The sequence below is a fragment of the Polyodon spathula genome, chromosome 4 (genome assembly GCF_017654505.1).
Source record: "Polyodon spathula isolate WHYD16114869_AA chromosome 4, ASM1765450v1, whole genome shotgun sequence".
Lineage (NCBI taxonomy): Eukaryota > Metazoa > Chordata > Actinopteri > Acipenseriformes > Polyodontidae > Polyodon > Polyodon spathula.
The window spans coordinates 88552076-88571464 of NC_054537.1; the positions used below are offsets into that span (position 1 = coordinate 88552076).

Consider the following 19389-nt stretch of genomic DNA (forward strand, 5'->3'; position numbering starts at 1 on the left):
ATCCCCTGTCAGCTACTCACAAAGCTTAAAATAACAAGTAAACTAACTTGAACATTTAAAATGTGTTATTTTGTTGTTGTGATGTGATGTACTTTATAGTACTTTGTAGCACTTAAGAAATCGCATTCAAGCATTGGTACAACAGCAAACATCAGTGCATTAATTGCATTATTATTTACACTGTTAAAGGAATTCATTTTTCATCTAAATTTTTTTTTTTAAATATTCAAAAGACTCTAAACATTAGACCTTGTAAGTTGAAAAAGAAACAACCTATGGTTCATCGGTTGGCACCCATATACCTGTCAGAGTACATGTAATTAAAGAGGTCTGGGATCCTATATAAAAGTAGCCTCATGAGATATTTTTCATGTTTGAGTTGCCTTCTCAAATCATTTTCATACAGTTGATTAAAATATCAATAGTGTACATGTTTCAAAAATGCACCTGCTGTGCCGATGGATTGGGTTTCGTAGTTCTTAGATTTTTCATAGAGACAAAGGTTGCTTATTAGTTTCTACCAGGGCGTAGGACAGAAATAAGTGCAGGATTCTACCAACACACTTTTGTGGCCAAAATAAATAAAATAAAAGTTCAATTTTGGGGGGGGAGTGTGGCAGGCTGGCGAGTGGAAAGAGGCCCAGAGACAGACTGCAGTTCAAAAAAATAACTATTTTATTATAAATAAACACAAAAATGAAAGGGCACAAGGGCCAAAACAAAGCAATTTAAACACAAAGAAAGACAAAAAGCAAAACTTACAAAAATAATAATTTCCAGGCTGGGCAATGCCTTCACTGGATTCAAACTTTCCAAACAACCAAAAAAAACCCAACCTGCTTCCTCAGCTCCCTCTCTCCAAATGAGAAGCAGAGGCCTCCTTTTATATCAGGTGGCTGGGCGCTGATTGATCGTTAATCAACCTAATCAACTAATCAACCCCAGCCACCTGAACATAATAAACCCAGGCAGGTAGGGGAAGTTAACCCCATCCCTGCCATTTAAAGGGCAGAGCTTTGCTCTGCCACAGGGAGCGACTTGGATTCAAGGTTTTTAGTTAGGCTACCAATTTATGCATGTCAGTTATTCTGGTGCACTTGAACAAGACCAGCTGCACACAACACTGCCCACTACAGATGTTAGTCTCGGTAATGTAACGGTGTATTAAAATGGCTGCACAGCGAACTTTGTGAACATTTTTTTAATGCAGCTTTTAAAAGAAAACTAATTTTCTTTGCTGAAGAAAAGAGAAACTGTGGCATCTATGTATCAGAAGATGGAGACGCAGTCAAAAGGCTATATTACCAGTATAGTACTTGTTAAAATGATAAACAAGGGTCAGGCTTCAAAATGAACAATCATTTACTCAAATATCTTTTGTTCTCTATCTGGAGGAGCACAAGAAACAGGAACACTAACGTATGTACTGCTTAATGGCAGATTCTCCATCACTCTCTGATTCTCTAACTTACTCAGTGTTACTATGATCTGTGCCTAGTTTAACTACGAGAACACCACTAGTGTAAACTCCAAGGTCCTAACCAGTGGCACTGGAACATTTTTTAAAACTGTAACCCCTGTATATGATGGAAGCCATGCAAAGCTACCGCACCCCCAGCACCCCTAATTCCAGCGCCCTTGGTCCTAACTCAAACCTAAAATGAACTACACATTTTTATCTTGCACTAATTTTGCTTGTAAACTGTCACGTTGGCCAAATTAACACACAAAGACAGTAAAGCAGTCTGAAATAAAGTTCAAGGTAATTTATCGTTTCCCAGCTACCATAAACTGGAATGACTGTCGTTCAATATTGCAAGTACTGTACATATTTTCTTTTCCCATTTGCATTTGTAATATATTAGGTGGCGTACTCTGATGCTTTATTATACAGTAATACAGTGTTCCCTGCCGGCACCTAGAAATTAAAAAGTATTTTAACTGTTGTGTTTTTTTTTCATTAAGAGTTAAATGTGACTTGCATTCAGGTTTTTTTTTTTTGTTGTCTGTATTTGGGGGTTCGACTTGAATTCAGGGGCTATTTAAATTCAAGTAAACACAGTAATTGTATAGCTTCAACTTAAAAATTGTAAAAAAAAATAAAAAAATAAACTTTTCTCTTATTGGTGATGTTTGCAATAATTCATAATGGTTTTAATTTTGGTCGCTTCATTATTAAGATGTAATCATTTTTCTCTGTAAATAAGAACATAAGAAAATGTATTAGAAATGTATCAACAAGAGGAGACCCTTTTGCCCATCTAAGCTTGTCCTAGTAGGTGATTCATCTAAAAAAAAATGTCCCTTACATGTGATTCTAGATTTCAGAAAAAAAAACAAAAAAAACATGTGAGGCTGACTTTGGCCACATTTTCTATGCTATGCCAGGTTTCAACTTCATGCTTCTCTCTCTTGTATTTAGGAGGGTGTCTTTCCTTCATTAAAACATGTTTTCAAATACAGTTCTTTAACAAAAGGAAGGAAACAGTCATCTTCTACAATTCTTAAATTGACATTCATTTATCACGAAACACTTGTGAAAGCGATACCTCTGGTTCATACTTACATTTAACCCTAAAATGGGTTTTCCTGTTTCTACAAATAGCAAACCTATTTCAGCGGTGCAGTATAATGAACAGTTCTATTGCTGAGCTCCATAACAATGGTGGAAAAAAATCAGTTTCAACTACAGGGACTACATCATCTTTCTACAGGTTAAAATAAAGTTGTAGTGAAAAAGATTAAGCTGACAAATTGTTTTTGATTCAAAAACACTTTATATACAAGAAAGGTATACCTCCAATACAATCATGTAAGCACAAGATTTAAACTGACTTCGGACAAGGCCTCAGTACAGCTCAGTGCATACGTTTGTATCAGAAAGCACAGATATCCATGGAGTCAATTCAAAAGAGATGAAAAGACTGACAAAACTTTACAATGTTGGGTATTTATACCTTTGTAAACAACTGTTGACTCCTCTCCCATTTGTTTTATTTCTGTCCAATGATAGGGGTACACTCTCTCTGCGAGGGGGGAGGGGGGTTGTATACCACGTTGTACCTAGCAGGGCACGTCCATCTTGTCTTTCAGTTCCCCTCCCCCATCTCACACTATCTCTGCTAATCTCCTGCCTTTTGGCGTTTTGCTCAGACGCCCAGCTGTGACTTTGAGTCATGTTAGGCTATGCAAAACTGCACATAGCTGGTTTTTCCAATGGGAAATGAAAGAACTCAAAACTTACACAATTCTGTATAGAACCTTAACATAAAAGCATATTAAAGCAACTGAAATAGTAAGCACATTAAAACAACTATAAAAAACACATTGACATACAATTTAAACACAACGATTAAAAAGAACTTAACTATAAAAGACACACATACACAATGTAAAACTTACAATTAATAACATAATTAATACTTCATCCAGAAAGCCATCACTACAGTCCACCATTTTTGTACTGAATTGTACAACTATAATCAAGTACAACCAAATTATTATCTATTTTATTAGTTATTCCTGAGCTTAATAAAGTTACTGAGTAAAATTATGCTTTGTAATGAGTCAGAAATTGTTGTATCCAAGAATTAATGAGGTCGCTATGGCATTCTTAATAACATATTGCTTGCAATATTTTGTTCCCCTGTTGCTCTCTCACCATTGGTCACCCCTGAAAATCAGATCAGCATTCTCACTTACTCACATTCTACTTACATTAATCCTTTCCTAAAAGTGGGCTATTGCTCCATCAGGTTGCGCTTCCCTACATGCTTTTTGCAATCCGATTTCCACCAACCCTTTATTGGCAGTGAGCCTCTCTGCATCTCTCGCTTGTTCTTAGCTTGGGGGGGATTCCTTCCCCCACTTCCTCGTATTGGGGTGTGAGACTTTCCACCCACAGTCTGTTAAAACAGGATTTTCAAAATGATGTGCAATATTTCTATTTTCTGTGCAGAACATAGCTTAAGTAATTCTTTAATGTCATGACCACAGAACTGTTTGATCACTACGGCATTGGACTAAGTCCATCAAATGATCGACAGTTATTAATTAACTGCAAACATTTCACATACTAGGTAAGTGGTTACGTTTCTGTTAATTGGGGTGACTGCAGGACATTGCCATACCACATGTGCACTAGTTCCATAACAGCATGCTTTGTGCACCATATCACTATCCTTTCTTTGTAACCACTGTCTGAGATTAAACATAACATGTGTCAATACCATATTTACATTATTCAAAACAGTTTTACACTCTGGACCAAAAATGATGTCTTCCTCCAGTAGGGGGGTGCTTTTTTTGTTGATCACTCCTTTGCTTGGTCATTTTTGCAAGAGGTCAGTGTTTTATTTCAAATTGATTTCCAAATACAATTTTGTCTGCTCATGTTATAGTTATTCCTCAAGAAATAGATGTTATCCATCCATTCTTTTGGTGTCTGGTATTATCCCTCCTCAATTGTTCCTTCCTACTATTCTGACCAGACTGTACTGTTTAGAGCATCATTATTGGACCATAGCCCTACCTCTAACTCGAAGCATTGTTGAGTGTACTGTTTAGTGTCATTGTTTCCAATTGTGGAGGCACAGTCTCTATGATCAAAGTTCATGCTTGATTAGTTTAGTATAAGGTGCTCTTGTTCTCCTTTTCTCCATTGAAAGATGGGCTCAGGTTTTCATACGGGTCTCCACGACTCCAGCCTCAGGATGCAAGTTCAAAGCTTTTTGGCCGTGCCTGTGGTCCTAGTGCATGTTTGAACTGCAATTGTACATATTGCCCTTGTTTAATGCACTGTGTCTTCTTCAGCATGGTCGCAGGAGGGTCCCATCTGGCGTCTGTTATTCTTTGGAGAGAAAATGAGTGAGTGTATTATACACTGTTATGCAGTTTTTATAACTTTCACTTGTGAAATGTGATACCATTGTATTTATTTATTTTACAAAGACTTCCATATACACATTGACCTTGTCGGTTGCCGTGTATGGAGCGTGTAGTTTTGAGGCAAGGGGTCTCGTTGGTATAAATACCCTGGTCAGTATGCTATTTCCTATGTTAATTTCAGATGATCATATTTGCGGTCATTTTCATCTTGCATCATTTTTTTTTTTTTTTTTAATACCATCATTTTTTTTTGGTTTAATACCAACTTCAATTCTGAATTATGCTAACCTGTTCTGCACCTTTGTCAAGTTTTCAAATAGATTTTTTTTTATTTTATTTGAGTGCTTAGCATTGCATTAGGATATTTTGGTAGCTTCATTATTCTCCCTGCCATCATTTCATGCAGGCTCATCCCTCTTGATCTGGAGGGTGTGGACCCTATTTTGGCCAAAATTACTGAAATGGTTTGAGGCCAATTGTTCCCTTCTTTTTGATACATTCTACCTCTTTTTAATGCAATCTTAAAAGTTAATATAGCTTGTTCGGCCACTCCTAAACTCTGAAAATGATAGTGTTATATGAAGTTGATGTTGGATTTATAATCGTTAATTTCTGATATTATTCTTATAAAAATTACAATCTTTTATCAATTTCTATATTTACAGGTATCTCCAACCTGTATCAAATCAATCCCCATAATATTCTTGCTCAGTTCTAAATCAGAAAAAAAACACAACATCCAGCATCATCAACACACCTTCACTTTCCTTGAGCATACTGGCAAGAACCTTGCATAGTTAATCTACATTAACCCAGAGGCAGTCTGCAAAACAGACCACTCACACTTTAGCTTTGTTTCGCAGGATAGAGGTTATTTTAAGTACCTTTTCATTGTTACAGTAATTACCCTATCACTGCCCATTTGAATCAATTTCATTTTATATGTTATATGTATATTCCCCTTTAATTGTGAACCTGATATAAAATATCATTCCACAGCTTCTCTCTCTCTCTCTCTCTCTCTCTCTCTCTCTCTCTCTCTCTCTCTCTCTCGCTCTCTCTCTCTATGTTAGTTTATCTGCCTATAGCAAATATGTTGACCGTTTTTAAATCAAGTTCTAAAACCTTTTTTTAAGAACGTGTTAGTATGATTTAATACTACTCCATGCATTTTCAAAAGTTAACAAATTAATTTGTTAATTGGTGAAAAATAGAAAGTTTCTAAAACTTTCCTGCTCCGTTTATTTCATACAAATAAAAGAAAGATAGTTTTGGGTTTAAATTTAAATTTTACTTTAACCTCGGTGTCAAAATACAAATTCATAAAATAATAGCTTTAATTACATTTATGAAAAGTACTCCAAAGCCTTATTAATGTTACTTTCCATAATCCAAACCACATCTGGTTTGCACCATAGAAACAACACAATAACACTTAAATACAAAGACTTATGTATGTTATTTGCAGTACATTAAACCACATCTGGTTTACAATATTGCCACAACACAATAATATTTGTACGTACAGTTTAACAACTACGTGTAATCACGTAAAAAAATATAAATACTCCCAGTAACCTAGTTTGACAGATTTAATAATCTCCAATAATTGTTTTCCCACTCTAAATTATCCATCAGCAGTTTCAAAACCATGTGCACTCACTTTTTTTTTTTTTTCATGCAGCCAGCACTTGCTGCTGTGCTGGCTCCACCCATCTCTGTCTGTAAAACAGTATTCAGCAAAGAATCGCATGTACAACAGACAATAGATGTTTTTTTTTTCCTTCATATTTTTAACTTATAACATATTAAACATGTTTTTCAAAGCCTTTTAAATTATTATTTGTGAAACCAGAGAGTACTCAAATTTATCTCCTATCTGCAATATATTTTAGTGCCATCTTTGCAGTGTCAGTAATATTTTGGCTGACAAGCTCAGTTCAATGCTTTTTTTTTATTCCAAAACAGAAACTGGCTTCCATTCTCAAACTGTAAACAGATTCTGTCTCTATCTCAGAGTTTAAATGCTGCCAAACGCTCTGCTAATTCATATCGTAAACACAGTTTACGCATTCCCGCACACACATGCATGCACACACATAGACCTACTCAAAATTCACACACAGTTAAACACACCAAGACAAAAACACAAAACGACGTACTTCAACATAAAGGCAGTTCGATGCTGGTAACATAATTCGGTACTTTATAGTACTGAGTCTCTGTTGCATTGTTATTTGTTTTCCATTCAAAGAAAATATTATCTCCCTGCTCAGCTCAGGCATGAACTAAACAATCATTAATAAAGAAATTCTCAAATTTACTTTTTGTAACACTGTTGACTCTCTCTACCATGGGATCTCTCCGCTGAGAGATTCTACCCCGAGTATCTCGACTCACTAATTATTCTTTGCCTTTCTCTTTCCCTTCACTATGTGTTATTTATTCAAAAACAGACTCACCGGATAATATAGTACCGCTGACGAATCTGAAACCGCATACCGTGAAACGTCGTTAAGGGTTGCTTTTCAGGAATCCCAGGTTTCGGCACCAATCTGTAGTGAAACAGATTAAGCTGACAAATGGTTTTTGATTCAAAAACACTTTATATACAAGAAAGGTATGCCTCCAATACAATGATATAAGCACAAGATTTAAACTGACTTCGGACAAAGCCTCAGTACAGCTCAGTGCATATGTTTGTATCAGAAAGCATGGATATCCATGGAGTCAATTCGAAAGAGATGAAAAGACTAACAAAACTTTACAATGTTGGGTATTTATACCTTTGTAAACAACTGTTGACTCCTCTCCCATTTGTTTTACTTCTGTCCAATGATCGGGGTTTCCACTCTCTCTGCGAGGGGGGAGGGGGGTTGCATACCACATTGTACCTAGCAGGGCACGTCCAACTTGTCTTTCAGTTCCCCTCCCTCATCTTACACTATCGCTGTTAATCTCCTGCCTTTTGGCATTTAGCTCAGACACCCATCTGTGACTTTGGGTCATGTTAGGCTACGCAAAACTGCATGTAGCTGGTTTTGCCAATGGGAAATGAAAGAACTCAAAACTTACACAATACTGTATAGAACCTTAACATAAAAGCATATTAAAGCAACTGAATTAGTAAGCACATTAAAACAACTATAAAAAACACATTCACACACAATTTAAACATAATGATTAAAAATAACTTAACTATAAAAGACACACATACACAATGTAAAACTTACAATTAATAACATAATTACTACCTCATCCAGAAAGCCATCACTTCAAAGTGTGTTAATTAGGTATACATAACATGCTAAAGACAAAACAAAAATATTTTTATTTTTAGAGCTGCATTTCTATTTATTTATTTTATAGGAGAAGTTCCATGGTAATGTTGTTAAATGAGAAACAATGTTAGTGCTTAAGAAATCTTGACTTGTATAATTTAGCTGTTTGTGTCTAGTTTTGTGAATTTCTTAAGAATATTCAAAATGACAAGTAAATGTGTTGTGTCTTCCATGTTGTTAGTACGTGCTAGTAAAATAAAATAGGAAGCTTTCTCTCAGACAGTAAAAATTACTTGAAAAAAGTATTGCTTTGACCAGTCCACTCACTATGGTATTAGGAAATATTGGGCCATGTTCATTAAGTATTGACCTTTTTTATTTTTACAAGAAAACAAAACACTTCTAGCATAATAAGTTAATATGAGAACTCATAAATGCATATTGGTTGTTTCTTGCTAGTTATCATTAAAAGTTTGTTTTCCCTTTTACTGAAAAAGGGTGTAAACTTAACACATGAATATGGCCCAAGTAAGTTTTATGAAAATATTGCTGACTTGCGGAATAAAAATAAGCCATAATTCTTTAGTCCTTATTTGTCCTGTAATTCAGATCCATTTCTACAGATTGGAAATATACCCTTAATAAAAGACAGTACCCATTGACCCATAACTTTTATTGCAATTGAGGTTAGAATGAGCTTTGCCCTACTATCATCAATTAAAAATTAGTTTTGTTCATAAACGATCTTCAGTATCAGTCATTGTACAGCATTAGTTCTGTTATTGTTAATCTCTTTCCCAGTAATGTCAGGATATGCATTTGTTTGTTAACCTTGACTTACACATAATCATAAATGTAAAACAAATACAATACTGGGTCTCTAAAGTTATCAGTTATCTAGAATGCTGATACAGAAGAACCAGAGCATGTTAAAATCACTTGCTTCATGTTTTTGATGATTGCTATTATTGTCAAGAAAATATTGACTTTTAACTTCTATTGTGATACAGTGGGCCCACTAAGCTTTAACTTATCAGTTATTTAAATCAGGTGTTCCCAGATGAGGGGCAAGGGACCACTGGGCTTTAGTGCATACAGAAATAGTCTTACCCTGCCATCTGACAAAGCAAAGTTCCCTAGGCCTGCCAAAGACACGAGTGCAAGAATGCAGCAGTTTTTATGGATCCTTTAGATGGGAACCTTCAGTCAGAAGGCTTAATGCAAAGCCCCGAACCATTAAAATTTGAAAACCCTTGATTAAAAGAATGTTTATCAAAGTCTGTTTATTGAAATAAAGTGCTATCCACGAACAACATTATAGAACTGTTTAATACAAATCTAACTTTATTTAATTCATAAAACATACTTTAAATAAAAAACAATATGATAATGAGTCGAAACTGTTAATAGGACCCATTCCCCACAGAGGCTGTTAGTTCTTCATGGAGCAAAACAGTATAAACCTTCTTTAAAATGGTTTATGCAGTGCTGCAATATGGCCTTTGTGTGTGTCAATATTTTAATATTAGAAACACTGGAATGCTGCCCGCAGTTTTGGATGTTCACATATGGTTTGCATCTGTAAGGCATTTAGATTTTGGAAAGAGGGCAGACTTTTAGAAATAACGCATACAAATCTTTGATGCACGTCTTTGTGCCTTTGTTTATAAACAATGGTATATCAGGTTTACAATTGTTTTCTTTAGTTCTGTGGTAAATGGTATCTGACATAAATAGCCAAATCATGTTCTGGCTTTTAAAAAGTTTTTGGGGTACCTTATTTGAGTATACATAATTATTGTCTGGATTTTGAAAATATTGAGTTGTTAGATATGGGTAAGGTCCACCCAACAATAGCTTTAAAACAATTATGAATGCAGGGGACTGCTTTAGTTTTTGTTAGGAATCAATATTTCTATTACCCTATCAGGACCACACACCAATGTTTGCTGACAGATTTTACTCTTTAATAAACTGGTGGAAATTACACTTTGATCAGATAGAAATAGTAAATGGTATTTTATTGTTTTAAAATGGCAAGTAAGAAGAGATACAATTTTCTTTTTTTTTTTTTTTTAAGGGGGTTATGTGTAATGATTAGCAGCAATTGATTAGCAGCATATTATCATGTTTGCAGTTATCTTGCAGATCTCCCGATCATATTGCATGATAATTATACAACTACTATGTCATTAACATAAATGCCATGGCTGTAAATTCAAAATTAGAGCTGTCACTATGATAAAAAGATTGATGACTGTGAGCTGTATCAACAGTATATACAGAATAGTGTAGAAAAAGCAATTGCATGTTTATTTCCAATACGATAAGATTTGATTTGCCATATTAAAAATACAGATGGATAAATGAATATGACAGATACCATATATCCTCAGGATTTCATACTATCAATAACTTAGCTTAAACATGTTTTTAAAACTGGGTTCATCAATATTCTACTGAAATGGATTGGTAGAAAATGTGTTTTATAATTGCCACTGCGTTATTTGTAATCCCATTAAATGTGCAAAAGGGCCTAAACCTCCATTTTGCCTTCTGTTTATCTAGGTTGTTTATCAGTGGTGTGGCTCAAAGTGCAACAAGTTTGAGCGCCTGAAGGCCGCTCAGGTGGCAGCTGGTATTCGAGATAATGAGAGAAATGGAAGAGCTCAGCTGATTGTAGTGGAAGAAGGACATGAATCCGAAGAAATGAAAAAGGTAAATGGAGATGGGGAATAAACTAGGCCTTCATCCACATCTTAAATTGATATCTTCTTCCTCAGCACTGCAGTTATTGTTTACTTAAATGCATGTTTAAGCTTAAACCATTTGGATCTGCAAATTTGACTTGCTTTACCCATCTCAGTACCCAGTAACAAGTGATATTCCCTCTATTTCAAATAAAGACTAAGAAAGGAAAGCAATTTGTAGCTCAGTAGTAAGAGACAAGGCACCATATTCACTTGGAATTTACCTCATTATTGCATTTGTAGTTGGTTGAAAAAAAAAAAAAAACTGCCATGTTACAGAAATGGCAAGATAAAACTAAGGTACTTGTAGGAAAATTTAAAGTAATTTCAACATGTGAGTTATTTATTTTAAGCTTTATAACATCCATGTATAAACTTGACAAGGGGGGGGAAAGTACTGAGGAAAGGTCAACAAGCAGCCATGAGTAAAATAACCGCAGAACTCCATGATCATTCTTGGAGTATCTTGTTTATTTACGAGGTAACTACAATATATGGAAATTAAGTATGTTGTACCTAAATTAAACTAATTCAGAGGACTACTCTACTTCTTTTAGATCAAGCTTTTGAATTCTGTAACTTGAAAATCGGGTTTCATGTGTTGTTGTAAATTATAGGTTTACGCATTAGAGAAAATATGCCTTAGGGTTTTTCATAGGAGTTTCTCATTATTAAAATAATATCTTAAATCAATATAGTGTCTGTACTGTGTCATGTAAGTACACAGTAATATTTGCATAATTCCTTTTTGTCATTCATTTACATTTAATAAGACTAAGAGTAATAAATAAATAAGGAAAGAAAACATTTATATAGTGCAGTTTTCAATTGTTGTTTTTTTTCCAGATGCTCTACAGCTAATATCCCCTTCTTATAGTTTGGCCATTGGCTATTTCAAGCAGAAAGGCAAGATGAGTAACTTGTTAATTGACAGAACTATTAGGTTAAAAATACACATACACAATAAAGTTAGAAATCATATTGGTATCTTGTTTGAACTTATGTGCACTTTTCTATCAAATCAATACATTTATAACATAATGTTGTTTGTGAGACTGTTTGCTTACGTGTACCAGACACATAAAATGTTGTTATGTTATAGATAAAATCGTAGATGAGAAAGCCAAAAGCTTTACCACAAGGGCTTCTGAGTTGTTTCACTCAAGGCAAATGCAATTGCTACTCTGACCAATTTCCTGTGTTGCGTGATATCTTAACCTAGGTCACACATTTTCAATTTGGTTATTAGTATATCAGAGAATTAAAGAAATGCCTTTACTATTAAAATACATTCACCATTTCATAACTGTGTTCAGTGTGTCAAAACCCTATAAGTCTTTCGAATTCTTACTGAATGTAATAATGTAATACATGTTTGGTGGTTCATAGTTAGAAAAGGGGCTAACCCTTGCCATTGGGACTTACTGAGAGTTACTCAGTTAAAATACATAACGGTTATTTTTCTAATCATTGCTTTAATATCCCATATGGAGCATTGCAACTGTCTGTGTGCACCAAATCTCATAAATAGGCTTCAAAGCTGCTTGAAACAAAATAATAAGATGAAACTTAGCTAAGGTATAGAATCTTTTCAGAGCTGATATGAAAAAATAACCCTCAGTGTAACAAAGTGACTCTCTTTTGTAGGTATTGGGTCGAAAACCAGTACTTCCAGAAGGGGATGACAGTGATGATGAAGCGGCAGATATCTCCAATAGGAAACTGGCAAAACTGTACATGGTACGTATATTCATCAGTATAATGCAATTCACTCTATAGATTAACATACTTTCAATGGTAACATGATTTCTGAAGAAAAAATTAGTCTCAATACTAGAGCACCATAAACATTTGGAATACAAACAGCATGATTTAAAAAAAAAAAAAAAAACTAACAGTAATTAAATGTGATTTGTAGCATTATGTACTTAAATTATGAATAGAAAGTGCATGGTCCATCAAATGTTACTAAAGAATACTCATAGCCTTTCTTCTCTCATTCTGTAGTTTGTCAGGGCTGCGTCTACTTAAAGTAGACGCAGCCCTGAGTATGTAAATAAAATGCAGTTTAAATTTATGTTGGACCCTTTTGGTCCAAGTGTCTAGAATATGGATAAGTTTAATGTTGAATTTGAAATGTAATACAGTGTGATAACCTGTAATTTAGCTTTTTTGTTTAATTATCTGTAATATTTCCATTTTAGGTTTCTGATGAAAGTGGAACAATGCAGGTGACACTAGTATCAGAAGAAAACCCCTTTAACCAAAGCCTGCTTCTTTCTGAAGAATGCTTTATCCTGGACAATGGAACAAACAGGAATATATTTGTATGGAAAGGTAGGGCTTTATCTCTATACCCTCCTTGGCAAACACAAAAGCTTTCCCATCTGAGGAAGTACTGTTCTTTTTAATATGACTTATCAATACCCAGGGAAGTTTTAACTTGACCTCTGTCATAATAATTGAGTTTAAGGAATGAATAAGTCTTATCTGCTGTCCACTCAACATAAGCAGAGAAATGGACAGTTCATTACGTCATGATAATTCCCAAATATACTCCATTCATAAATCCTATCAGAGCCAAGATGGGATATTCCTACATGGGAAATTGCTGTAGTCTACTACCAGGTAAGAGTTGACTAAATAATAAAGGTAGTATGACATTTTTTAGAGTTTTTAGATATGTTACTATGGCAAAGTGGTGAATGGATACAGGTGAGTGCAGTGCAGTGCAGGTACAAATCACTCAAACAATTATGAACAGGTGCAAGGGTGTTTATTGAAATGACTACAATGTCCAGAGCCTTAAACACCTGTAAATAATAAATGATGGAAGTGAATACAGAGGCGTGTATCACTTCAGTTTGTAAGGAATCCCACGGGTTTGACCCGCAACCAAACGTCCAGTTTTACACACCTACACTAAACATAAAACACAAACACAGTTCTTAGTTACAGTGAATAAGTGCTAGTGGTGTATTACAGTTCTCTGTGAAATGCAGGGGCGAAAGTGATGTCTGGGTTTATGCTGGCTTTCACTACAGCTCCGGATCGTTGCTACTGGTAGTCTATTGACAATAGATGACAGTTAACACTAACAAACACAAGATAAAACTAAATGTTCACAATATGACAACACAGACTCCTTGTAGATTTAAACACTAGCCATTTACCAAGGAACAGATCACTTTCATTATGCCCCCTATTTATACCCTCGCTCATGACCCCTAGGTTAATGAGTGCATCCGCTCATGCCACGCCATTTCCCGTCCGAGTCATTGAGTTTGGGTGCCGTAGCTCCACCCCCTTCCTAAATGACTGACTTCCATCTACCCTAAGGAATAAATTGTCATGCCATTTAGTCAAGGGTATTAGTAACACCAAGAATCATTCGATCTCTGTCACAGTTACTTATTAATAGTATGCAACAAAGGTTCAGATGCTTGAGTTGGTCCTGAACACAGCTGCAAACATTATGGATGATGGCTGCATGAACTGGTGTCAGTGGCACAATAGGGGTATCCACAGATCCTTCTGGGCATGTCCAGGACTGTTAATGGAGCCATCATTTGGAAGAGCAAGTAAACCCTAATCCTGGTGCAACCCTGGTGCACTTGTCAATTTCCAATGCAGGTATCATTTTTAGATGGGCCAAATTCCTTCCTGGCTAATTCCTGAACAAGTCTTTAATTTTCTAATCTCCTGTAAACAGGGACAAGAGATCCATGAATATGAGATGTTATTTCACAGTATCTTAACATCTTTAAATAACTATATTCTTTTCTGATTGATTCATTATTTATTTGGTTGATGTGTGTAGGTAAAAACGCTAACCCTGATGAGAGAAAGACCGCAATGAAAACAGCCGAAGGATTTCTTAAACAGATGGGATACCCCCCGAATACTCAGGTGATTTTATTGTCAATTAAAACCACTTGGTCACACCTTGAACCTTCAGTCGAAACTTAGTGTGGTCTCAGCTGTCAAATTCTATGAAGAAAAAAACCAGTTTTTCACAAAGTGTTGTCACCACTTGGCTGTGATTGGCTAATCCACTGATGGTGCCGTGCAGCAACCAGAAAAAAACTCTCTGGATTTGATTTGAGCGGTACCGCTCAGCAGCACAGTGGGACTAGCGGTATCATCTCATGCTGATCTGTCCAATACCTTATTAAAGCAATGGTAGTGATACAGGCAGCAAAATTCCTCGTGTGTTGCGTCACACCTGCCTGTTCCAGGCTCAACACTTCAGTAACAAATGCTTAGTTACACAGTGAAGTACTTATCAAAACCTAGACCATCAATAATATCACAGCAGTGAGGCTGGCCTAGTAATGTTCTGGGTTTAACTCTAGATCCAAGTTCTTCCAGAAGGTGGTGAGACTCCAATCTTCAAACAGTTTTTCAAGGACTGGAAGGAGAAGGATCAGAGTGAAGGCTTTGGCAAGGTTTTTGTCACAGAAAGGATTGCAAAAATCGAACAGGTGCAATTTGATGCCTCCAAACTGCACCAATCCCGTCACATGGCAGCACAATACAATATGGTGGACAATGGCACAGGAAAAACAGAGGTAATAAAGTTTCTTCACAATTTCAGCAGCCAGGTATTCCAAAACATTTCAGTGTTGAAGCTAATCGTTGTGAGGGACCAGTAAAAAAGCTAGTTTTAAAATATATATAATCTTAACAACAATAATAGCACAAATAGAGTCCTAGTACCAAGTACGAAGAATCATTTCTAATGATGTTTCTCCAGTCTGGAATATTTCACCAGAACAACAGGGAAATTGAGTAGAATTTAAAGGCTTGGCTTACATTTGGCACCTGTAGCATCTAGGGTAATACAGATTGGGACAATATTTATGTTGATTACAACATTCTATATTTATTTTAGATTTTTGGAGATGTACAGTAGAATAAGCCTCAAGCAATGTATCTTTTGTTTTTTACTGTATATAAATATATAGCAGATTTTACACAACAAAAGACTTTCCACCTATCTGTCATCTGTTAGCATCTCGTATGGATGTTTTTGACATGCAGGAATAAAGGTGTATTTTAATGGCTATACCATTGTGACGTATTAAAACAACCACACAGTAACAGTGGCACTAAAAAAAGTATTCACACCATACATAATTTCACATATACTTTAAACTGTTTTTGACAGAGAAACCTGCAGACATAACCAAACACATACACACACACACACACACACACACACACACACACACACACACACACACACAAACCGTACACATGCAGTCTACTCAAATATCAGTACCTTTGTTAGTTTTTGAAGGAAGGATCACATTCATTTTCATTTTATAGTTTGTTTTTGGCATATGCTTAAGTAAGCTTATCTAATCAAGCACAGTGTAGTTAAGTCTTGCCCAGGAGCTGTACAAACACCTTTTGGTGTCACTATAATATAATTTTCTTCTTTACGTGACTTTGGGTCTTATTCTTATACTCCCAGACAGTTTCTCATGGAACAGTAGCCAATAAACATTCCTCTAGTGCTAACAGTGATATAATTGAATATCTTTATATTTCTATGTATAGATATGGCGTGTTGAAAGCACTGGTAGGAACCCTGTTGACCCAAGTACATATGGGCAGTTCTATGGAGGGGATTGCTACATCATCCTGTATACTTATACAAATGGCCAGATCATCTACACCTGGTAGGGTTACTTCTTTAAGCTCCTGTTTTTAATATAGTGTACTGCATGTGATTTAAAGGACTACAGAGATTGTTTTTACAAAAGATACAGCATTCCTTTTTAAATACCTAATTTGATTTTTAATTAAGTCAACTTTAACTGACCACTACTGTGAGGTATAGGAGAACATATAAGTCAGTAAATATTAAACATGATATTTAAAAATTAAACATGACTAAAACGGGGATGGGATAATATTAGTAGTTTGATTCATTCTTGATCTAATAAACACACCTGAGCTTGATACATACACTGGCTAATCCAGCTCATAGAAAAACCTGGAATAGGTGAAATTGCTATGCAATAGGAGTCTTATTACCATCCCTGCTAAAAGGTTATTTACTGTAGAAGTATCAGCCCTTTCGTTTTGCCCTTTTAAAATCCAGACCCAAACACAGATAAGTAATTTCAAGCGTAGACATGCTAATTTGTAATAAACAAGGAATTAAAACAGAAAAATAAACACCTCGCTCTATTCGGGCACTAACTTAACACAAACTGGCACACTAAACTAATATCGGAGAGCTAGGCTGTTTACCAGCTGAAAAAACAAAACACAGTTTCACAATTATAACAACAAAGGCTTCACACAGTACCTTTCAGTACTATGACACACAGTCGGGCTCTTCACACAGCAGCCCCAAGTGAACCAACTGCCTTCTTTAAATAGCCCACACCAGCCTCTAATTACAACTTTGAAGGTACGGGTGATAACTAACAATAAACACCTTTACACTTTTCCCTAATAAACGTACACTTTTCCCTAAGGATTACTTTCACGTACGTGCATGCGCATATATTATATATATATATATTATATATATATATATATATATATATTATAATCGGATATATATATTATATATATATATACACGGTGCCAGCACAGGTGTCCAGGTTTTATTGCTGTTGCAATATTAGGTGCCACCACAGAGCTACCAACAATGGAATCACTCTGGGTCACATTGTTCCTTCAGTAGGGCTATAGCTTGCACAAAATGTTAAAACAACTGAGGTCTGGTTCAGCCTCGCGCTACTTCCCCTACACAGGGAGGTTCTCAACCCTCTACCTGACAAATGATTTGAAAAAATATTCAAAATATACTAAACTTCATTTACACAAAACAAACTCTGTGGTATACCACAGTAAACTTTTAAAAGTGGAACATGGCTAGTAAGTTTTATATGAACAATGCAAAGACTGTATTAGTAGAAAACTAAACTAAAATCCACCCAAACTTCTTGTCTGGGTTACTGAAGACTATCTTGGGAATCACTGGTCATGTTGTGATGACTATTAATGGGCATTTGTTCTGATGTGCTAATTCCACATTTCTGTAGATGTAAAATATATTGTATCACAGACACTTGTTCCTACAGGTACAGTATATAATTTCCTGAGGATGTAGTTGTAATTTTCTGTAATGGTGTTCAATTAAGAGATTAAGGTATTCAAAGTCTGTTTCTGTGTTAACTCTGCGCATACATCCATTCCGCAGGCAAGGTTCCAGTGCAACTAAAGATGAACTCACTGCGTCAGCATTCTTGACAGTTCAGCTTGATCGGTCCCTTGGTGGCAATGCAGTTCAGGTAGGATTCAGGTAGTGTTGTGACTCCATGAAGCACACTCAGTGCCTAGTAAAGGTTGGAAAAATAGCAGTGTGTGTGTATATATATATATATATATATATATATATATATATATATATATATATATATATATATATATATATATATATAGTAAGATAGCAGGGAGGGGGTTAAAATCCTTCCCTGCAGAAAACATGTGAGAATGCACATTTGGGTGAATGGGCTAATGGTTTTATTATTTAGTAAACCCCTGCACCTGGTGTTAATTGTAAATTTGAGCCAGGTGCAGGGTATTTAAAGAATGCCGCCAGTTCAAGGCTGCTGAGAGAAGGAACAGAAAGTGTGCTCTGGTTCTGAGCAGTCAGAGTGAGGTACTGTGTGGTTTGTGGTTTTGGGTTACCAGTAAACAGCTTAGCTGTCTGGGGTGTTAGTAAGAGGAATCCTGACTGTATAGTTAGTGCTCCAAGAAGGAGCTAGGTGTTTGCTTGTTTTGTTTATTTTTTGTTTGTGTTCATTAAAAGTGCTTGTAAGCGCTTTAAAAATAAATTTTTGTTTCCTGGGTCTACTTCTTAACAATATATATCTTTCACAATATATATCTTTCACAATATATATATATATATATATATATATATATATATATATATATATATATATATATATATAATATATATAATGTGTGTGTGTGACATACTGTATAATTTTTAACATCAGCTTTTTTCCTTGCATTAGACTGTAGTGATTCAAATGGGTTTTTGTTAAAAGTTCTGAATGCAACCTTTGAATTTCAACCTCAATCTCTCTTTCCTACTTCCACTTATGAAGAGGAGACCTTTGAGGTCTTGGAAAGCTTGTGAATAAGGTTAGATAGTCCAATAAAAGGTATTACTTCTCTTTCTTTTTTTGTCTACCATGTAACCAAAAAAAAAAAAAAAAAAAAAAATATATATATATATATATAAATATGTATATCTATATCATATAGATATATATATATATATATTATATATTCTATTACATTGTAGTACCCTTTAATATTAGTTTTTCTAAAATTATATGCATATTATTCTTCCATAATTATGTAGTGTGAAGAATATAGATTACATCTGATATAATGTAATTTACAAAACTCCTTCTTCATTATATGTTAGTGAT

At 35.2% G+C, this 19389-nt stretch overlaps 1 protein-coding gene across 1 annotated transcript in view; it reads left to right on the plus strand.

Annotated features, from left to right (window-relative positions):
* LOC121315057 (adseverin-like) overlaps positions 1 to 19389 on the plus strand; it is a 44006-nt gene that overhangs the window by 15307 nt on the left and 9310 nt on the right. The window contains exons 4-10 of the mRNA XM_041248947.1: positions 10737 to 10886; positions 12566 to 12658; positions 13123 to 13255; positions 14739 to 14827; positions 15274 to 15489; positions 16484 to 16605; positions 18144 to 18234. Coding sequence (XP_041104881.1) covers positions 10737 to 10886; positions 12566 to 12658; positions 13123 to 13255; positions 14739 to 14827; positions 15274 to 15489; positions 16484 to 16605; positions 18144 to 18234 — 894 coding nt within the window. The remainder of the gene's footprint in view (positions 1 to 10736; positions 10887 to 12565; positions 12659 to 13122; positions 13256 to 14738; positions 14828 to 15273; positions 15490 to 16483; positions 16606 to 18143; positions 18235 to 19389) is intronic.